Source organism: Amblyraja radiata, chromosome 39 (assembly GCF_010909765.2).
Source record: "Amblyraja radiata isolate CabotCenter1 chromosome 39, sAmbRad1.1.pri, whole genome shotgun sequence".
Taxonomy (NCBI): domain Eukaryota; kingdom Metazoa; phylum Chordata; class Chondrichthyes; order Rajiformes; family Rajidae; genus Amblyraja; species Amblyraja radiata.
Window position 1 is genome coordinate 1,615,852 of NC_045994.1, and position 15,452 is coordinate 1,631,303.

At 47.6% G+C, this 15,452-nt stretch overlaps 1 protein-coding gene across 2 annotated transcripts; it reads left to right on the forward strand.

Moving 5' to 3' along the window:
* The first annotated feature begins 12,157 nt into the window (after positions 1-12,157).
* Positions 12,158-13,090, forward strand: LOC116967368 (histone H2B 1/2-like). Of its 2 annotated transcripts, none has more exons than XM_033013876.1 (2): positions 12,158-12,227; positions 12,389-13,090. In XM_033013876.1, the coding sequence occupies exon 2, from the start codon at positions 12,421-12,423 to the stop codon at positions 12,793-12,795; it is 375 nt and encodes a 124-aa protein (XP_032869767.1). In that variant the 5' UTR covers positions 12,158-12,227; positions 12,389-12,420; the 3' UTR covers positions 12,796-13,090. The 2 variants fall into 2 exon arrangements, with proteins under 2 accessions (XP_032869767.1, XP_032869769.1); XM_033013878.1 differs by having other exon boundaries at positions 12,173-12,213; positions 12,397-13,090.
* Positions 13,091-15,452: the final 2,362 nt, after the last annotated feature.

Genomic DNA, 15,452 nt, shown 5'->3' on the forward strand with positions numbered 1-15,452 from the left:
AAAAGCCAAAGTGGAACTAAATGGGGAAATGAGTGGGCTGTGGTGGTCATAAGGAATAGTAGAATTAGGCATTCGGCCCATCAAGTCTTCCCCGCCATTCAATCATGGCTGATCTATCTCTCCCTCCTAACCCCATTCTCCTGCCTTCTCCTCATACCTTCTGACATCTGTACTAATCAAGAATCTATCGCTGCCTTAAATATATCCCCTGACCCCGAAACATTACCTATCCATCTTCTTCAGGGATGCTGCCTTTGTGTCTTTCACTTTGTTACTCCAGCACTTTGTGTCCTTCTTCACTGCTGATGTCTGCTTGTGTTGAGAGATGGCTTCCCAGATCTGAGAGGTGATGTGCATTTCCAGTGTGTGCAGTGGGCCCTGATGGTCACAGGCTGCAGTTGTGCATTGGGCCGAGCATTGAGGATCTGTGATGCTGTGTGTAAGGCTGATCCTGTATCGGAGTGATGCTCGATGATGACTCATGCCTCCAGTGTGCACAGACACGAGGTGTTTGCCAACCCACCTCCGTCGCTGCGGCTGGTCTCACCTTGGTGCTGGAAAGTAGCGTGACGCACTTTGATTAAATGCCCGGTATAAATGTTGAGTTTAGTTTGGAGATACAGCACGGAAACAGGCACTTTGGCCCACCGAGTCCACGCCGACCAGCAATCCCTGCACACGGACACTATCCTACACACACTAGGGACAATTTACATTTTATCTAAGCTAGTTAGCCTACAAACCTGCACGTCTTTGGAGTGAGGGAGGAAACCGGAGTACTCGGATAAAACCCGGCAGGTCACGGGGAGAAGGTACAAACTCCGTACTGACAACACCCTTGGTCAGGATTGAACCTGGGTCTCTGGCGCAGTGAGGCAGCAATTCTATCGCAGCTTCACTGTGCCAGCCCAATGTTGTCTTCAGAATCCTTCAAAGATCCACATGGTATTGCATTGTGATTGTCTGTGACTGTTTTAAGAAACCAACCCCATGTATCCTTGCAGTGAGTTCTGACCGGTTATGATGCATTGTCAATTGAAATTCTGGAATTGGCAGGAAAAGGGAAATGTAATAAACATGTAACAGTGTTTTAATGGTTACGACGTATGTAATAAGAGGTGTTGTAGAGCTGACCAGTGCTGGGTGAATCTGCAGCCATACGTTAGCAATGTCCCCTGCCCTCACTCTCGGGGCTCGGACTGATGGGCGGGCGGGTGGTGTGGGTGAGCCGGCGCACACTGATACACACTCTAACCCACAGACTGAATCCCAAACCTGTACTAGGCACAACACTTGAAGTTGCACCATGCATCACTGAAAGGTAGAGGAAAGAGTGAAAACAAAATGTTTACAAAATCTGGCAGAATTGCTGGTCAGGTTTTCAGACCTAATCTGAAGAAGGGTCTCGACCCAAAACAACACCCATTCTTTCTTTCCAGAGATACTGCCTGAGTTACTCCAGCTTTTTGTTTCTATGTCACATGGACTGAGAGGTCAATCCAACATCTGTCCAGCTGCAGACAGTTCCTCATATGTGGCATCTGTCCAACATCTTCTGTTTAGATTTCCATATTTTTGAGAGTGAATATTTCATTTTCTGGATTAAATAAAAGGTCTTTAAACAGCTTCAAATGACATTTTCTGCTTGGAATATTTACGTGACAACATTCAAAAGCATATTGTAGGAAATGGGCAGCAATTGCACTGAGGTTACAGCTGGGATGATAGTTCACCGAGTAGCGTGGACAGGGTAGGTGCTGACTGGCAGGGCAGGTGTGTGGATGCTGTATGCCAGTTGACACAGAGTCTCTGCCCCAGTCCATAACCTGAAGGATCTCAACACCATTCCAATGCTCCCCTCCTTGGCCCAGAGATTCTCAGCAGTCCGGTTGGAGGTTGGATCCCTTCAGCAGACAAGTCCTGAGGTGTAAAGGTTACAGGAGTCATGCTGCTCACCACATCAGCAGCCAATCTGCAAGTACCCTTCTCCTCAATTGACCACCAGCTGTGATGGCATATTGAATTCAGCATCAATGTCTTCCGCTGTTGAGCTGGCTCCACAGGTATGGGACGTGGTTCGTAGGCCCCCCCCCCGGTCATAACTGACCATGGGTGGACGTGGTACATGTCTTCAAATGTGTTGTGAACCTTCATTGTTGGGGGATATAGTGGGAGCAGGTTGATAGACTAGCTTCATTGTGTGGGTGCTGAGTGCAAGTTCCTCAGTGAATGTCTCAGCTGTGGCTTGGAGCTCGTACACAAATGCAAGTGTCCTCAGCACTCTCAATGGTTCAAAGGTGCTTTATTGGCACCTGCAAGACACAGTGAAATTCTTTTTTGAGTCACCAGATTTTGAGCCATTTCCTAAGATCTAAAATCCGTTGCGTGTGGTAGGTCGTACGGAACGGTGCCGAATCCAGGTGAGCCCCAGGTCCAGACCCTTCTTCAGACTCACAATTGATGTGATCTTCATAATCATCATCACACTCTATTAGCTAAGTATGTTTTGCTACATACGAGGAATTTGATTTGCCATACAGTTATACCAATAAAAAGCATCAAAACACACAAAATACATTTTAACATGAACATCCACCACAGCGACTCCTCCACATTCCTCACTGTGATGGAAGGCGAAAAAAAGTTCAATCTCTTCCCTCCTTTGTTCTCCCGCAATCAGGGGCCTCGAGCCTACTGGTGACGGGACGATCTTGACTCCCATAGCCGGCAGTCAAGCCCTCCGTGTCGGGGCGATCAAGCTCCTGCATCGGGGGGGGGGGAATCTTAGCTCCCCCGCGCCGGCCGATCTATCCTGGTCGGGGCGGTTCGAAACCTGCGACTGGCGCTTCCCGACATCGGCCTCTACCCGAGACTGCTTACTCCTCAATGTTGGAATCCGTAGGCCACGGTTGGAGCGTCGATCCCAGGCAAGGGATCGGCTCCGATGGTATAGATCCCCCCGGTCAGACCCGAGCAAGGCCTCCAGCTCCAAGACATTAGGCTGCAGGGTGACCGGAGATATGATCTGGAAAACAATCGCCTCTCTGGCAAGGTAAGAGATTGAAAAAAAGCTTCCCCCGATCCCCTCCCCCATCCCCCCACATAAAACAAACCAGGGAACATTAACATACGTAAATCACACTAAAAATAACAAAAAAAGATGAAAAAAACAGACAGACCGTTGTCGAGGCAGCCATCGCTAGCGGCGCCACCCGGTGGTATTCACCACTTGGTTTTGGAGGAGAGGATGCTCCTCAAAATGCAGAGCATCTTGGACCATACAGCTCACCTCCTCCATGACACACTGGTCCTCTAGGTTTGGGTGACTTGATTCTGGAATATAGTTGAACAGCTCCCTATTAGTTCTGAAAAAGAGCTTCACTCTCGCAGGCAGCTTGTTGAAATGAGGCACTGCAACACTGCAGCAAGAAAGACAGAAAGGTCCTGGCTGAGGCACAGCCTGTAGTAACACCAGTCTTCACCGAGGTAGTTCCATTGCTTCATTACCATGGCTTATATGCAGTTGTGGAACAAGGGTCAAATGGTCATTAATTCCTGCAGACAGCCAATTGATGAAGCTAAAGACTTTAGAGTTTGAAGAAAACAGTGAAAAAAAGCTGCATATTTTTCCGTGTCAATGTTGATACAATAGAACTTTATCCCAGGAGGAAAATTGATCTACCAACGGTCAAAAAACACAGCAAGATACATGAAACATGAAATTAAAGTGACAAGTGGTTAGTGTAGGATTGGAGATGTGCAAAGATTGGGGGGGCGGGAAAGGGGGGTCAGTCTGCCCCACTACAGAAGGAATTGTACAGTTTGACAGCCACAGGGAAAAGGATCTCCTGTGGCGTTCTGTACTGCATCATGGTGGAACCAGTCTGTTGCTGAAGGTGCTCCTCAGGTTGCCCAGTGTGTCATGGAGGGGGTGAGCTGTATTCTCCAGGATCCTCCCCTCCAGACCAAGTGGTGAAGATCACACAATGTGTGCATCTGGATGGACAGAATCTGTGCTGTGATTTGGGGATCAGGCATTTGGACAAAATTCTCGTAATGTAATAGATAGCAGGGGAATTCCTTGGCAGTTACCATAATTAGTCAGGGTCACGGAAATAGGCCCTTCAATCCAACTCCAAGATTCCCTGCCCAAGCCTGTCCCAATCACCAAGGTACAGTGTTGAGTAGTGTAACAGCCGCAGGGAAGAAGCTGTTCCTGGACCGGCTGGTCCGACAACGGAGAGACCTGTAGCGCCTTCCCAAGGGTAAACAGTCTGTGGTTGGGGTGAGAGCAGTCCTTGGCGATGCTGAACGCCCTTCGCAGACAACGCTTGCTTTGGACAGACTCAATGGAGGGGAGTGAGGAACCGGTGATGCGTTGGGCAATTTTCACCACCCTCTGCAGTGCTTTCCGGTCGAAGACAGAGCAGTTGCCATACCATACTGTGATACAGTTGGTAAGGATGCTCTCGATGGTGCAGCGGTAGAAGTTCACCAGAATCTGAGGAGACAGATGGACCTTCTTTAGTCTCCCCATATCCCCTGACTCCGATATTTTTAAGAGCCCTATCTAGCTCTCTCTTGAAAGCATCCAGAGAACCTGCCTCCACCTGAGGCAGAGAATTCCACAGACTCACCACTCTTTGTAAGAAAAAGTGTTTCCTCGTCTCCGTTCTAAATGGCTTACTCTTTATTCTTAAACTGTGGCCCCTGGTTCTGGACTCCCCCAACATCGGGAACATGTTTCCTGCCTCTAGCGTGTCCAAGCCCTTAACAATCTTATATGTTTCAACATATTCCTCTCATGATTTTCTACACTTCAATAAGATCACCACTCAGCCTCCTGCGCTCCAATGAATATGGTCCCAGCCTGCTCAATCATTTCCTACAACCCAGGGCCTTGAGTCCTGGCAACATCCTTGTAAATCTTCTCTGATGTTTTTTCCAGTTTAATGCCATTACCAAATACTCCAAGTGCAACCTTGCCAACATCCTGCACAAGTGTCACATAATGATCCAATTTCTATCATCAATTCCCTGACTGATGAAGGCCAGCTGCCAAAAGCCTACTTTACCATCCTATCTACCTGTGATACCACTTTCAGATAACAATGTAGATGTTTAGAGATGTACCGTGCAAACAGACCCTTCGGCCACCGAGTCCATGCCAACCAGCGATCGCCCTGCGCGCTAACACTTTCCCACACACCAAGGACAATTTTACAAGCCACCAAAGCCAATTAACCTATAAATGTGTACGTCTTTGGAATGTGGGAGGAAATCAGAGCAGCTGGAGAAACCCATGCGATCACAGGGAGAACGTACAAACTCCGTACAGACAACTCCCATTGTCAGGATCCATCTCTTGTACTGTAAGGCAGCAACTCTACCACTGTGCCGCCTCACAGTGCTTGTACTCCTACATCCCTCTGCTCTACCACACTCCTTAGGACCCTACCGATCGATCACTGTGAACATCTTGCCTTGGTTTGACTTTCCAAATAGCGGCACCTCACACTTATCAAAATGACATCCCATTAGCCGTTCTTTGGCCCACTTGCCCAGCTGATCAAGATCCCACTGTAATCCTTCATAACCATCTTCACAGTCTACAATACCACCTAATTTAACGGGTCTTTGATTTAGTTTAGTTTAGAGATAAAGCCCAGAAACAGGCCCTTCAGCCCATCGAGTCCACACTGACCAGCGATCCCGGCATATTAACATTATCCTAAACACACTAGGTACAATTTAGAATTATACCAAGCCTACAATCCTCTACTTCTTTGGAGTGAGGGAGAAAACCGAAGTGCGGATGGAGTCAATGGTGGGGAGTGTGGTCTGTGTGATGGACTGGGCTACATCTACAATGGTGGGGAGTGTGGTCTGTGTGATGGACTGGGCTACATCTACAGCTCTGCAATCTCTTGCAGTATTGGGCAGAGCTGCTCCAGACCAAGGGATACAGCGCAGAAACAGGCCCTTTGGCCCACCGAGTCTACACCGACCAGCGATCCCTGCACATTAACACTATACTACACACACCAGGGACAATTTACATATATACCAAGCCAATTAACCTGCAAATCTGTATGTCTTTGGAACATCTGAGATGCAAGCAGACAGTCTGCTTTCTGTGGAGCATCTATAGAAGTTTGTAAGAGCCATTGCAGACATGCTGAATTTCGTGAGTCTCTTGAAGAAGTAGTAACTAAAGATATTGCAGAGACTATGGACATGTATTTAGTCCCTGTCCTTGTCGTAGAAGTCACTAAAGCACTTTGGTGGAAGAAATCACTAGGGTAGCATGGGGCATGACCTGATTAGTTTGCCCAACATCTGTCACTGGGTTTGTGCTGCAGTGTGGATGGAACAGGCCATTTAGAATGTGATAGGACAAGCAGAACGGACATGATTCAGTACAAGGTAAAGGAAGATTTTGAAATTCATTTGTGGTCTTTGACTACTTTACTGGGATGATGAACAATGAGGAACCAATGGATGGAATTCCTAAAGGATGACAATAAGCAGGTGAACTGCAGGATGCTGCACAAGCCATGTACTGGGGCGGTGAGGAGAGTGATGTAGTCCAGATGGAAGATTTCCAATTACAGAAAGCAATGGCGTGCTCAGGGAGAGCCATCTGACTGTGGCAAGGTTACAGCATGGAACAGGAGTATACTGGAGTGTCTGCACATAGATTCCCTGAGATGGCAGGAGAGGAGGAGAATTTAACAAATGCAAAACAGTGCATTTGCTTTTTATTAGCTGTGGTATCAAATACAGGCAGCTCCATTACTCCCATGTTATCATTACCTTTGCCAGTATCTGGGGATCACTAATATTTGCAACAGTTCATGTTTTTTTCCTTTCAATTTGATGCCACTTTAACTAGAGTTGCCGTTGGATGGAGCATCCTTCCCATGCAGCCGTTTCACCTTTGCTGAAGGAAGAATCTCAAACATCTGGCTACTCCTGCCCTTTCATTTCCCTGTCCAACACTCCCCTAACCTGGGAAATTGGCTATCAAACACAAAAGCATATGTTCAAGGTGAAGGTAAATATGGGTAATCGTGAACGGGAGTTCATAATGGAATGTGCAGCCAGAGGAGGCGGCAGAATCAGCTGCAGACACTGTTTGAGGCACGGCAATGGCATAAGACAGAGAGGATGCTGTCTTAAAGCGGGCAAATGGGATTAGTGTCGGTGGGCGTGAAGGTCAGCAGAGACGTCTTGGGCCAAAGGCCCTGTTTGTGTGTTGCATGCTGTGCCCCAGCTCAGTTATCCCACCATTAGAATCACCTTCATTTAAACACAAGTTGCACACCCACGTTTCTCATCCACAAACTGACTTTTCATTCTGCCACACTCTGGCTGTTCTTTGCTGGGGATGCATTACTAAAGAAATAATTAATGAATGAATCAAACACAAATTAATCAATGTCCACTGATACTTCATTGTCACAGGTACAGTGAAATTCTTTGTTTTGCATATAATCTGGTAAAGACCATACAGCAGACCTCACCTGGGCAGCACAGCAGACCAGGCAGCATCTGTGGGGTGAAATGATGGCGAACTTCCAGGCCGGGCTACCAACCATGTTGTCCAGAGATGCTGCCTGTCCTGCTGAGTTACTCCAGCACTTTGCATCTTTTTATCTATTAACCATCATCTGCAATTATCTGTTTCTACCACTTATTTAACGATAATCATACTCGGTTATAGCGAACAATGGGCAGTAACGTACATCCCCCCCAACATGGTCCATTATACGAGGGTTTTACTTCTACTTTTATCTTGCAATAATACTGTCAGTTTCTCAACTAATGCACTGAATGAGAAGAATTCAAAAGGTATTACAGTCAATAGCTGACTCGACTCTCAGCAATTAAAGAGGCTTCAGGTGCAGTCATGGGGGACAATAATTCACCTGCACCTCCTCCAACCTCATCCACTGTTCCGGGTGTGGACTATATATCGGCGAGACCAAGCGCAGACTGGACTATCGTTTCGCTGAACACCTCCGCTCAGTCCGCTTTGGCTGACCTGACCTCCCGGTAGCTGAACACTTTAACTTCCCCTCCCAATTCCACACTGACCTTTCTGTCCTGGGCCTCCTCCACTGTCAGAGTGAGGCCCAGTGCAAATTGTACAAAAAGCACCTCATATTTCACTTGGTAGCTTACAATGCAGCGGTATGAATCTGATTTGTCTAACTTCAAGTAACCCTTGTATCCCCTCTATCTCCACCCCCCCCCCCCACACCCCAGGTTCTCCTACTAGTTTCACTGTCCTTCTGATCAATTTAACTGTTTGTAGGACAAATTTGCTGGAACTCTTTGAAGAAGTAAATAGCAGGACAGACAAAGGAGAGTCAGTAGATGTTGTTTACTTAGATTTTCAGAAAGTCTTTGATAAGATGCCACAAGGCAGCCCACGGTATCAAAGGGCAGATACTAGCTTGTACTAGCAGGTTGGCTGGAGGGCAGAAGACAAAGAGTGACAATAAAGGGGGCTTTTTCTGGTTGGCTACCAGTGGCTAGTGGAGTTCCGCAGGGGTCGATGCTGGGGCCGCGACTCTTCAATTTGTATATTAATGACTTGGAAGAGGGGATTGAAGGCTTTGTGGCCAAGTTTGCGGATGATACGAAAATAGGTGCAAGGGCAGGTAGTGTAATAATAATAATAATAACTTTATTTATAGAGCACTTTAAAAACAACCACTGTTGCAACAAAGTGCTGTACATGACTAATCATGAACAAAAAATTATTACAAGACAATAAAAACATTAAAAAAGAGAGTAAAAACAATAGAAAAGTCTCATGCAGGGTCAAAAGCCAAGGAATAGAAAAGGGTTTTAAGACTGGTTTTGAAGATGGACAGTGAGGGACTCTGCAGAAGGACTTGGACAGGTTGGGAGATTGGGCAGAGAAGTGGCAGATGGAATATAATGTAGCAAAGTGTGGAGTCATGCATTTTGGTAGGAATAAAGGCATAAGACTATTTTCTAAATGGGGTGAGAATTCAGAAATCATAGGTGCAAAGGGACTTGGTAGTGCTGGTGCAGGATTCCCAAAAAGTTACTCTGCAAGTTGAATCGGTAGTAAAGAAAGCAAACTCAAAGCAAACACAGTGCATTTATTTCAAGAGGACTTGACTACAAAAACAGGGATGTAATGATAAGGCTCCATAAGATGCTGGTCAGGCTGCATACGGAATATTGTGAGCAATTTTGGGCACCATATCTGAGGAAGCATGTGCTAGCTCTGGAGAGGGAATATTTACAAGAATGATCCCAAGAATGAGCAGATGAGCATTTGTCGGCACTAGGCCTGTACTCACTCGCTGGAGTTTAGAACATTGAGGTGGGATACATACAAAATAGTGAATGGCTTGGAAAGAGTGATGTAGAGAGGATGTTTCCATGTGGAGAGTCTAGGACTAGAGGTCATAGCCTCAGAATTAAAGGACGTTCTTTTAGGAAGGAGATGAGGAGAGATGTCTTTAGTCAGAGGGTGGTGAATCTGTGGAATTCTTTGCCACATAAGATTGTGAAGGCTAAATCAGTGGATTTTTTTAAGGCAGAGATAGATAGATTCTTGATTAGTACAGGTAACAGAGGTATGGGGAGAAGGCAGGAGAATGGGGTTAGGAGGGAGAGATAAATCAGCCATGATTGAATGGCATAGACTTGATGGGCCGATTGGCCTAATTTTACTCTTATTCCTTGTGACCTTATGTATGCCTCCTTGTCACCTTCCCATCAGCCAACATTGAACCATTCTACATTTCTTTGATCATCATCTGCTTTTATGTTCTTTTAACACCTTACATGCTCTTTGTACCGTTCCATATCTCTATGTCTCCCTCTCCCCTGACTTTCAGTCTGAAGAAGGGTTTCGACCCGAAACGTCACCCATTCCTTCTCCCCAGAGATGCTGCCTGTCCCGCTGAGCATTGTTTAAGAAGGAACTGCAGATGCTGGAAAATCGAAGGTAGACAGAAATGCTGGAGAAACTCAGTGGGTGAGGCAGCATCTATGGAGCGAAGGAAATAGACAACGTTTCGGGTCGAGACCCTTCTTCAGGCTGATGTGAGGGTGGTGGTGGGGGGGGGGGGGGGGGCCCGGAAGAAGAATGGAAAAGGTGGAGCCAGTGGGCTGAGGGAGAGCTGAGAAGGGGAGGAGAAAGTAGGGACAACCTGAAATTAGAGAAGTCAATGTCCATACCGCTGGGGTGCAAACCGCCCAAGCGAAATATGAGGTGCTCACTCTGGCCATGGAGGAGGCCCAGGCCAAAAAGGTCGGATTCGGAATGGGAGGGGGAGTTGAAGTGCTAAGCCACCGGGAGATCAGGTTGGCTATTGCGAACCGAGCGGAGGTGTTCGGCGAAGCGATCGCCAAGCCTACGCTTGGTCTCACCGATGTAGAACAGCTGACATCTAGAGCAGCGAATGCAATAGATGAGGTTGGAGGACACGCAGGTGAACCTCTGCCGCTCCTGGAAAGATTGATTCCTCACCTTCCACCCTACCAGCCATCACATACAACAAATAATCCCACCCTGCTTCCTGTAAGGACTCCATGACCTACTCCCTATTCCTCCGTCTATGCCACATCTGCACCCAGGTGTTCCACACCAGGGCATCGGAGATAGAAACATAGAAAATAGGTGCAGGAGGAGGCCATTCGGCCCTTCGAGCCAGCACCGCCATTCATTGTGATCATGGCTGATCGTCCCCTATCAATAACCCGTGCCTGCCTTCTCCCCAAATCCCTTGACTCCACTAGCCCCTAGAGCTCTATCTAACTCTCTCTAAAATCCATCCAGTGATTTGGCCTCCACTGTCCTCTGTGGCAGGGAATTCCATAAATTCACAACTCTCTGGGTGAAAATGTTTTTCCTCACCTCAGTCTTAAATGACCTCCCCTTTATTCTAAGACTGTGGCCCCTGGTTCTGGACTCACCCAAAATTGGGAACATTTTTCCTGCATCTAGCATGTCCAATCCTTTTATGATTTTATATGTTTCTATAAGATCCCCCTACTATAGGGGGGTTGCACGAAAGGTCACTGGGTCATAGGTCTCGACGCACGGAGCCGCTAAATCCAACTGGAAGACATCCGTCACTTCCGGTATATGTTATTAATGCTAGAAACGCGTACTTTCCTACCTGTTAAAAACCGCTAAAATGTAGAATTTTTGCGCTGAAAAAAATTGTGGGAGTCGGGGTAATTGTGAGAGACATGTACCCAACTTCAGAATTCGAAATGTGAAGCGAAATGAAGGTATAGAGAAGCGAGAACTGAAGGGACTACAGCAGCTAAAGTGCTTAGTAAACATTGAAAATATCGGGAATTATCGCGTTTGCTCACTGCATTTCATCAAGTAAGGCATTATTTGTGTTTTTTCTTGATTCCTTTGGTATCTAAAAATTCTCAGAAGTGATAAATCTGGCTGTAAATTTTTCTTCAGAGGCGTTTTCATTTTGTATGTAAAAACCCACGAGAACCATAGGCGATTTAAAAATATTACAGTAAGATTTATCACTTCTGAAACTTTTTAGATGCCAAAGGAATCAAGAAAAAACACAAATAATGCCTTACTTGATGAAATGCAGTGAGCAAACGGCCAATGTTCGCCAAGCACTGGCTGTTGTTGTCCCTTCAGCTCTATCTACCGTCATTTCTCCTCACGTTTGGAATTCTGGAGTAGGCTAAATGTCTCTCACGCTTATACCGATTTCCATAATTATTCACAGTGCAAAAATGGACAATTTCAGCAGTGGGGTTTTAACGGGCCCACTACGCTGGAAACAATGGTAAGTGCCTACCTGCAGTACATCGCGTGTAATCCATTTGGAGTAGCGTAGCAACAGTACGGGTCATGGGTCGTGACCCGACTGCCGTGAAACCTCCCTATAGATGATGCTATCACCAGGGTCTCTTCTGTACCCCGTGACTCTGCTCACAGGGAGGAGAGGGGAGGGGGAGGAGCTGTCGTGAGGCTCTGCGCCATTCGCCAGGGCATGTTGACGTGACGTGAGGCGGCCAATGGCGATGCGCGGGGCTGCGATTCCTCATTAGCATGGGCCGCGGGGTTTATAAGGCGGCGGCGGCGGCTCCGCTCAATGATCTTTGGCAGCGGCGGTGCTGTTGCATTTCCAGACGTGGGTCCGGCTAAACTTGCATCGCCAGTCCGGGACCGCCGCTCCATCTCCAGCTGAGTCTCTCCCCGCGACTCCATCAAGCAGCATCTCCGGCTGCGGATCCAGCCTCCACCCCGTGGCTCTGACTCCACCTGAGGCAACTACAGCCCAAACTCCGGCTCCAGCTGCAACTACAGCCCCACCTCCGGCTGCAGCTACAGCCCCAACTCCGGCTGCAGCTACAGCCCCATCTCCGGCTGCAGCCGCGGACATGCCCGACGACAAGAAGGGCGCCCCGAAGAAGGGCGCCAAGAAGGCGATCAACAAGACGCCGGTAAAGGGCGGCAAGAAGCGCAGGAAGGTGAGGAAGGAGAGTTACTCCATCTACATCTACAAGGTGATGAAGCAGGTCCACCCCGACACCGGCATCTCCTCCAAGGCCATGAGCATCATGAACTCGTTCGTCAACGATATATTTGAGCGCATCGCGGGCGAGGCTTCCCGCCTGGCCCATTACAACAAGCGCTCGACCATTAGCTCCCGGGAGATCCAGACGGCAGTGAGGCTGCTGCTGCCGGGGGAGCTGGCCAAGCACGCCGTGTCAGAGGGGACCAAGGCGGTCACTAAATACACCAGCTCCAAGTAGAGTTCACACCGAGGTCTTACCCCGCCCGCACTCAGGCCGCCCAGCCGCGCCGCGCCGCGCCGCACACACGGGCTTTGCATTTATCCCGATGGTTGCGAATTCCCTCTGTATTTTCCGGTTGAATGTTTCTCCAAGAGGAGTCGCCCCGCGTTGCAGCGGTTTGAGGAGCCAGGTAGCGTTGCTTGGTTGTGTTGCGTCGCTGGTAACCGCAGATGCGGGCCGCCAGCGGCTTTTACTCTCTCAATCTTTATTGTAACCACTGTTCATTAAATTGAGATCCATGTTTTTCTCTAAAGCCCGTGTTGTCAATAAGAGACGTTTTGCACCTTGCAGCCAAAGGCAGAGGACGAACGAAACACGGGAGCGCGCAGCTGGCAGGTGCTCGTGCACGACATAGAAACATAAGAGAAAATAATAGATGCAGGAGTAGGCCATTCAGCCCTTCGAGCCAGCACCGCCATTCAAGCTGTTCATCCAAAATCAGTACCCCGTTCCTGCTTTCTCCCCATATCCCTTGATTCCGTTAGCCCGAAGAGCTAAATCTAACTCCCTTGAAAACATCCAGTGAATTGGCCTCCGCTACCTTCTGTGGCAGAGAATTCCACAAATTCACAACTCTCTGGGTGGAAATGTTATTCCTCATCTCGGTCCTAAATGGCCGACCCCTTATTCTTAAACTGTGACCAGTAGTTCTGGACTCCCCCAACATCGGTAACAGTATTCCTGCATCTAGCCTGTCTCATACCTTAAGAATTGCTGGAGAAACTCAGCGGGTGAGGCAGCAGCTATGGAGCGAAGGAAATAGGCGGCGTTTCGGGTCGAGACCCTTCTTCAGACTCTTTAAGAATTGTATATTTCTATAAGATGCCCTCTCATCCTTGTAAATTCCAGTGAATACAAGCCCAGTCGCCATTTATTTCATCATATGTCAGTCCCGCCATCCCGGGAATTAACCTGGTGAACCTACGCTGCACTCCCTCAATAGCAATAATGTCCTTCCTCAAATTAGGAGACCAAAATTGCACACAATGCTCCAGGTGCGGTCTACAACTGCAGTAGGACCTCCTTGCTCCTAAACTCAAATCCTCTCGCTGTGAAGGCCAACATGACATTTGGTGTCTTCACTGCCTGCTGTACCTGCATGCTTCAGGCTGCGGTCGGAGTGCGGTCCAGCTTTTTGTGTCTATCAACTGTAAATGTTCTCCCTTTCGCCAATTCTGGACTTGAAACATTAACTCTTTCTTTCCACACATGCTGCCTGACCGGCTGAGGGTTTCCTCCGTTTCCCGAATAGAACCAACAGCGGTGGGTGGTATTACCACATAGCCTCGTGGTGAGAAAACTACACATTGCAACTTAATGTCAGGAACTGTTATGTAAACTCAAGTACTAATTAAAACACATGGATCTCACAAGTAAGTTACAGCAAGGATTGTTGTTGTAAATTACAGCTCGTTACACACAAAATGCTGCTGGAGTTTTCCGCGTGTTTTTTCCCCCGAGTTCTTCGGTTTCCACCTACACTCCAAAGTGTACAGATTTGTAGGTTATTTGGCTTGGTAGAGTGACTTGTTCCTAGTGTGTGTAGAGTAGTGTTATGTGCGGGGATCGCTGGTCGCTGCGGACTCTAAACTAGAAGCATAGGACGTGGTTTTCAAGCTGTTACTTTTAGCCTCATGTATTCAACGCTTTCCTACTCCTTCCACCCCCTTCAATTCCACGAACCAATGAACCATTCAGAGGGCAATCAAATCGGACCAGTTGGTACACGTTATGGAGAAACACGGAACTGCAGATGTTGGGGTTTTTTTTTTTTTTAAAGGCACAAAATGCCGGAGTAATCAGCAAGTCAGGCAGCATTTCTGGAGAACACGGACAGACAACGTTTCAGGTCGAGACCCTGCAGCCTGTTGTAAGCTGAACACCCCCCCCCCCCCCCCCCCCCCCCCCATCTTACCTGTATCCACCTATCACTCTCCAGGCTTTGACCTGCCCCTCCTCCCCTCCAGTTTTCTCCCACCCCTCTAAGTATGAAGAAGGGCCCTGACCCAAACTGAAGGGGACTAGCCCCCAAAACAAGCATAAGCTAGAGATGGCTGCAATACAGGCCTGGCAGAGCATCACCAGAGAAGACACCGAGCAACTGGTGATGTCCATGAATCACAGACTTCAAGCAGTCATTGCATGCAAAGGATAGCCAACAAAATACTAAACATGACTACTTTCATTTACATGACTTTGCTGTGTCCCAAACATTATGGTGCCCTGAAATGGGGAGACTGTATAAACACTGCTGTAATTTCTACATAGTGAAACCAAAATGTATAAAAATGGCCTTTATTAAAATCTGCACTTTAACCACATGTGATTTTTTTCTATTACAAATCTCAAATTGTGGATTACAGAGGCAAATAAATAAATGATGGGTCTTTGTCCCAAACATTATGGAGGGCACTGAATGTCAGGTTGTCCACTTTGGTGGCAAGAACAGGAAGGCAGATTATTATCTGAATGGTGTCAGATTAGGAAAAGGGGAGGTGCAAGGAGACCTGGGTGTGCTTGTACATCAGTCACTGAAAGTAAGCAAGCAGGTACAGCTGGCAGTGAAGAAAGCTAATGGCATGTTGGCCTTCATTGCGAGAGGATTTGAGTTGAGG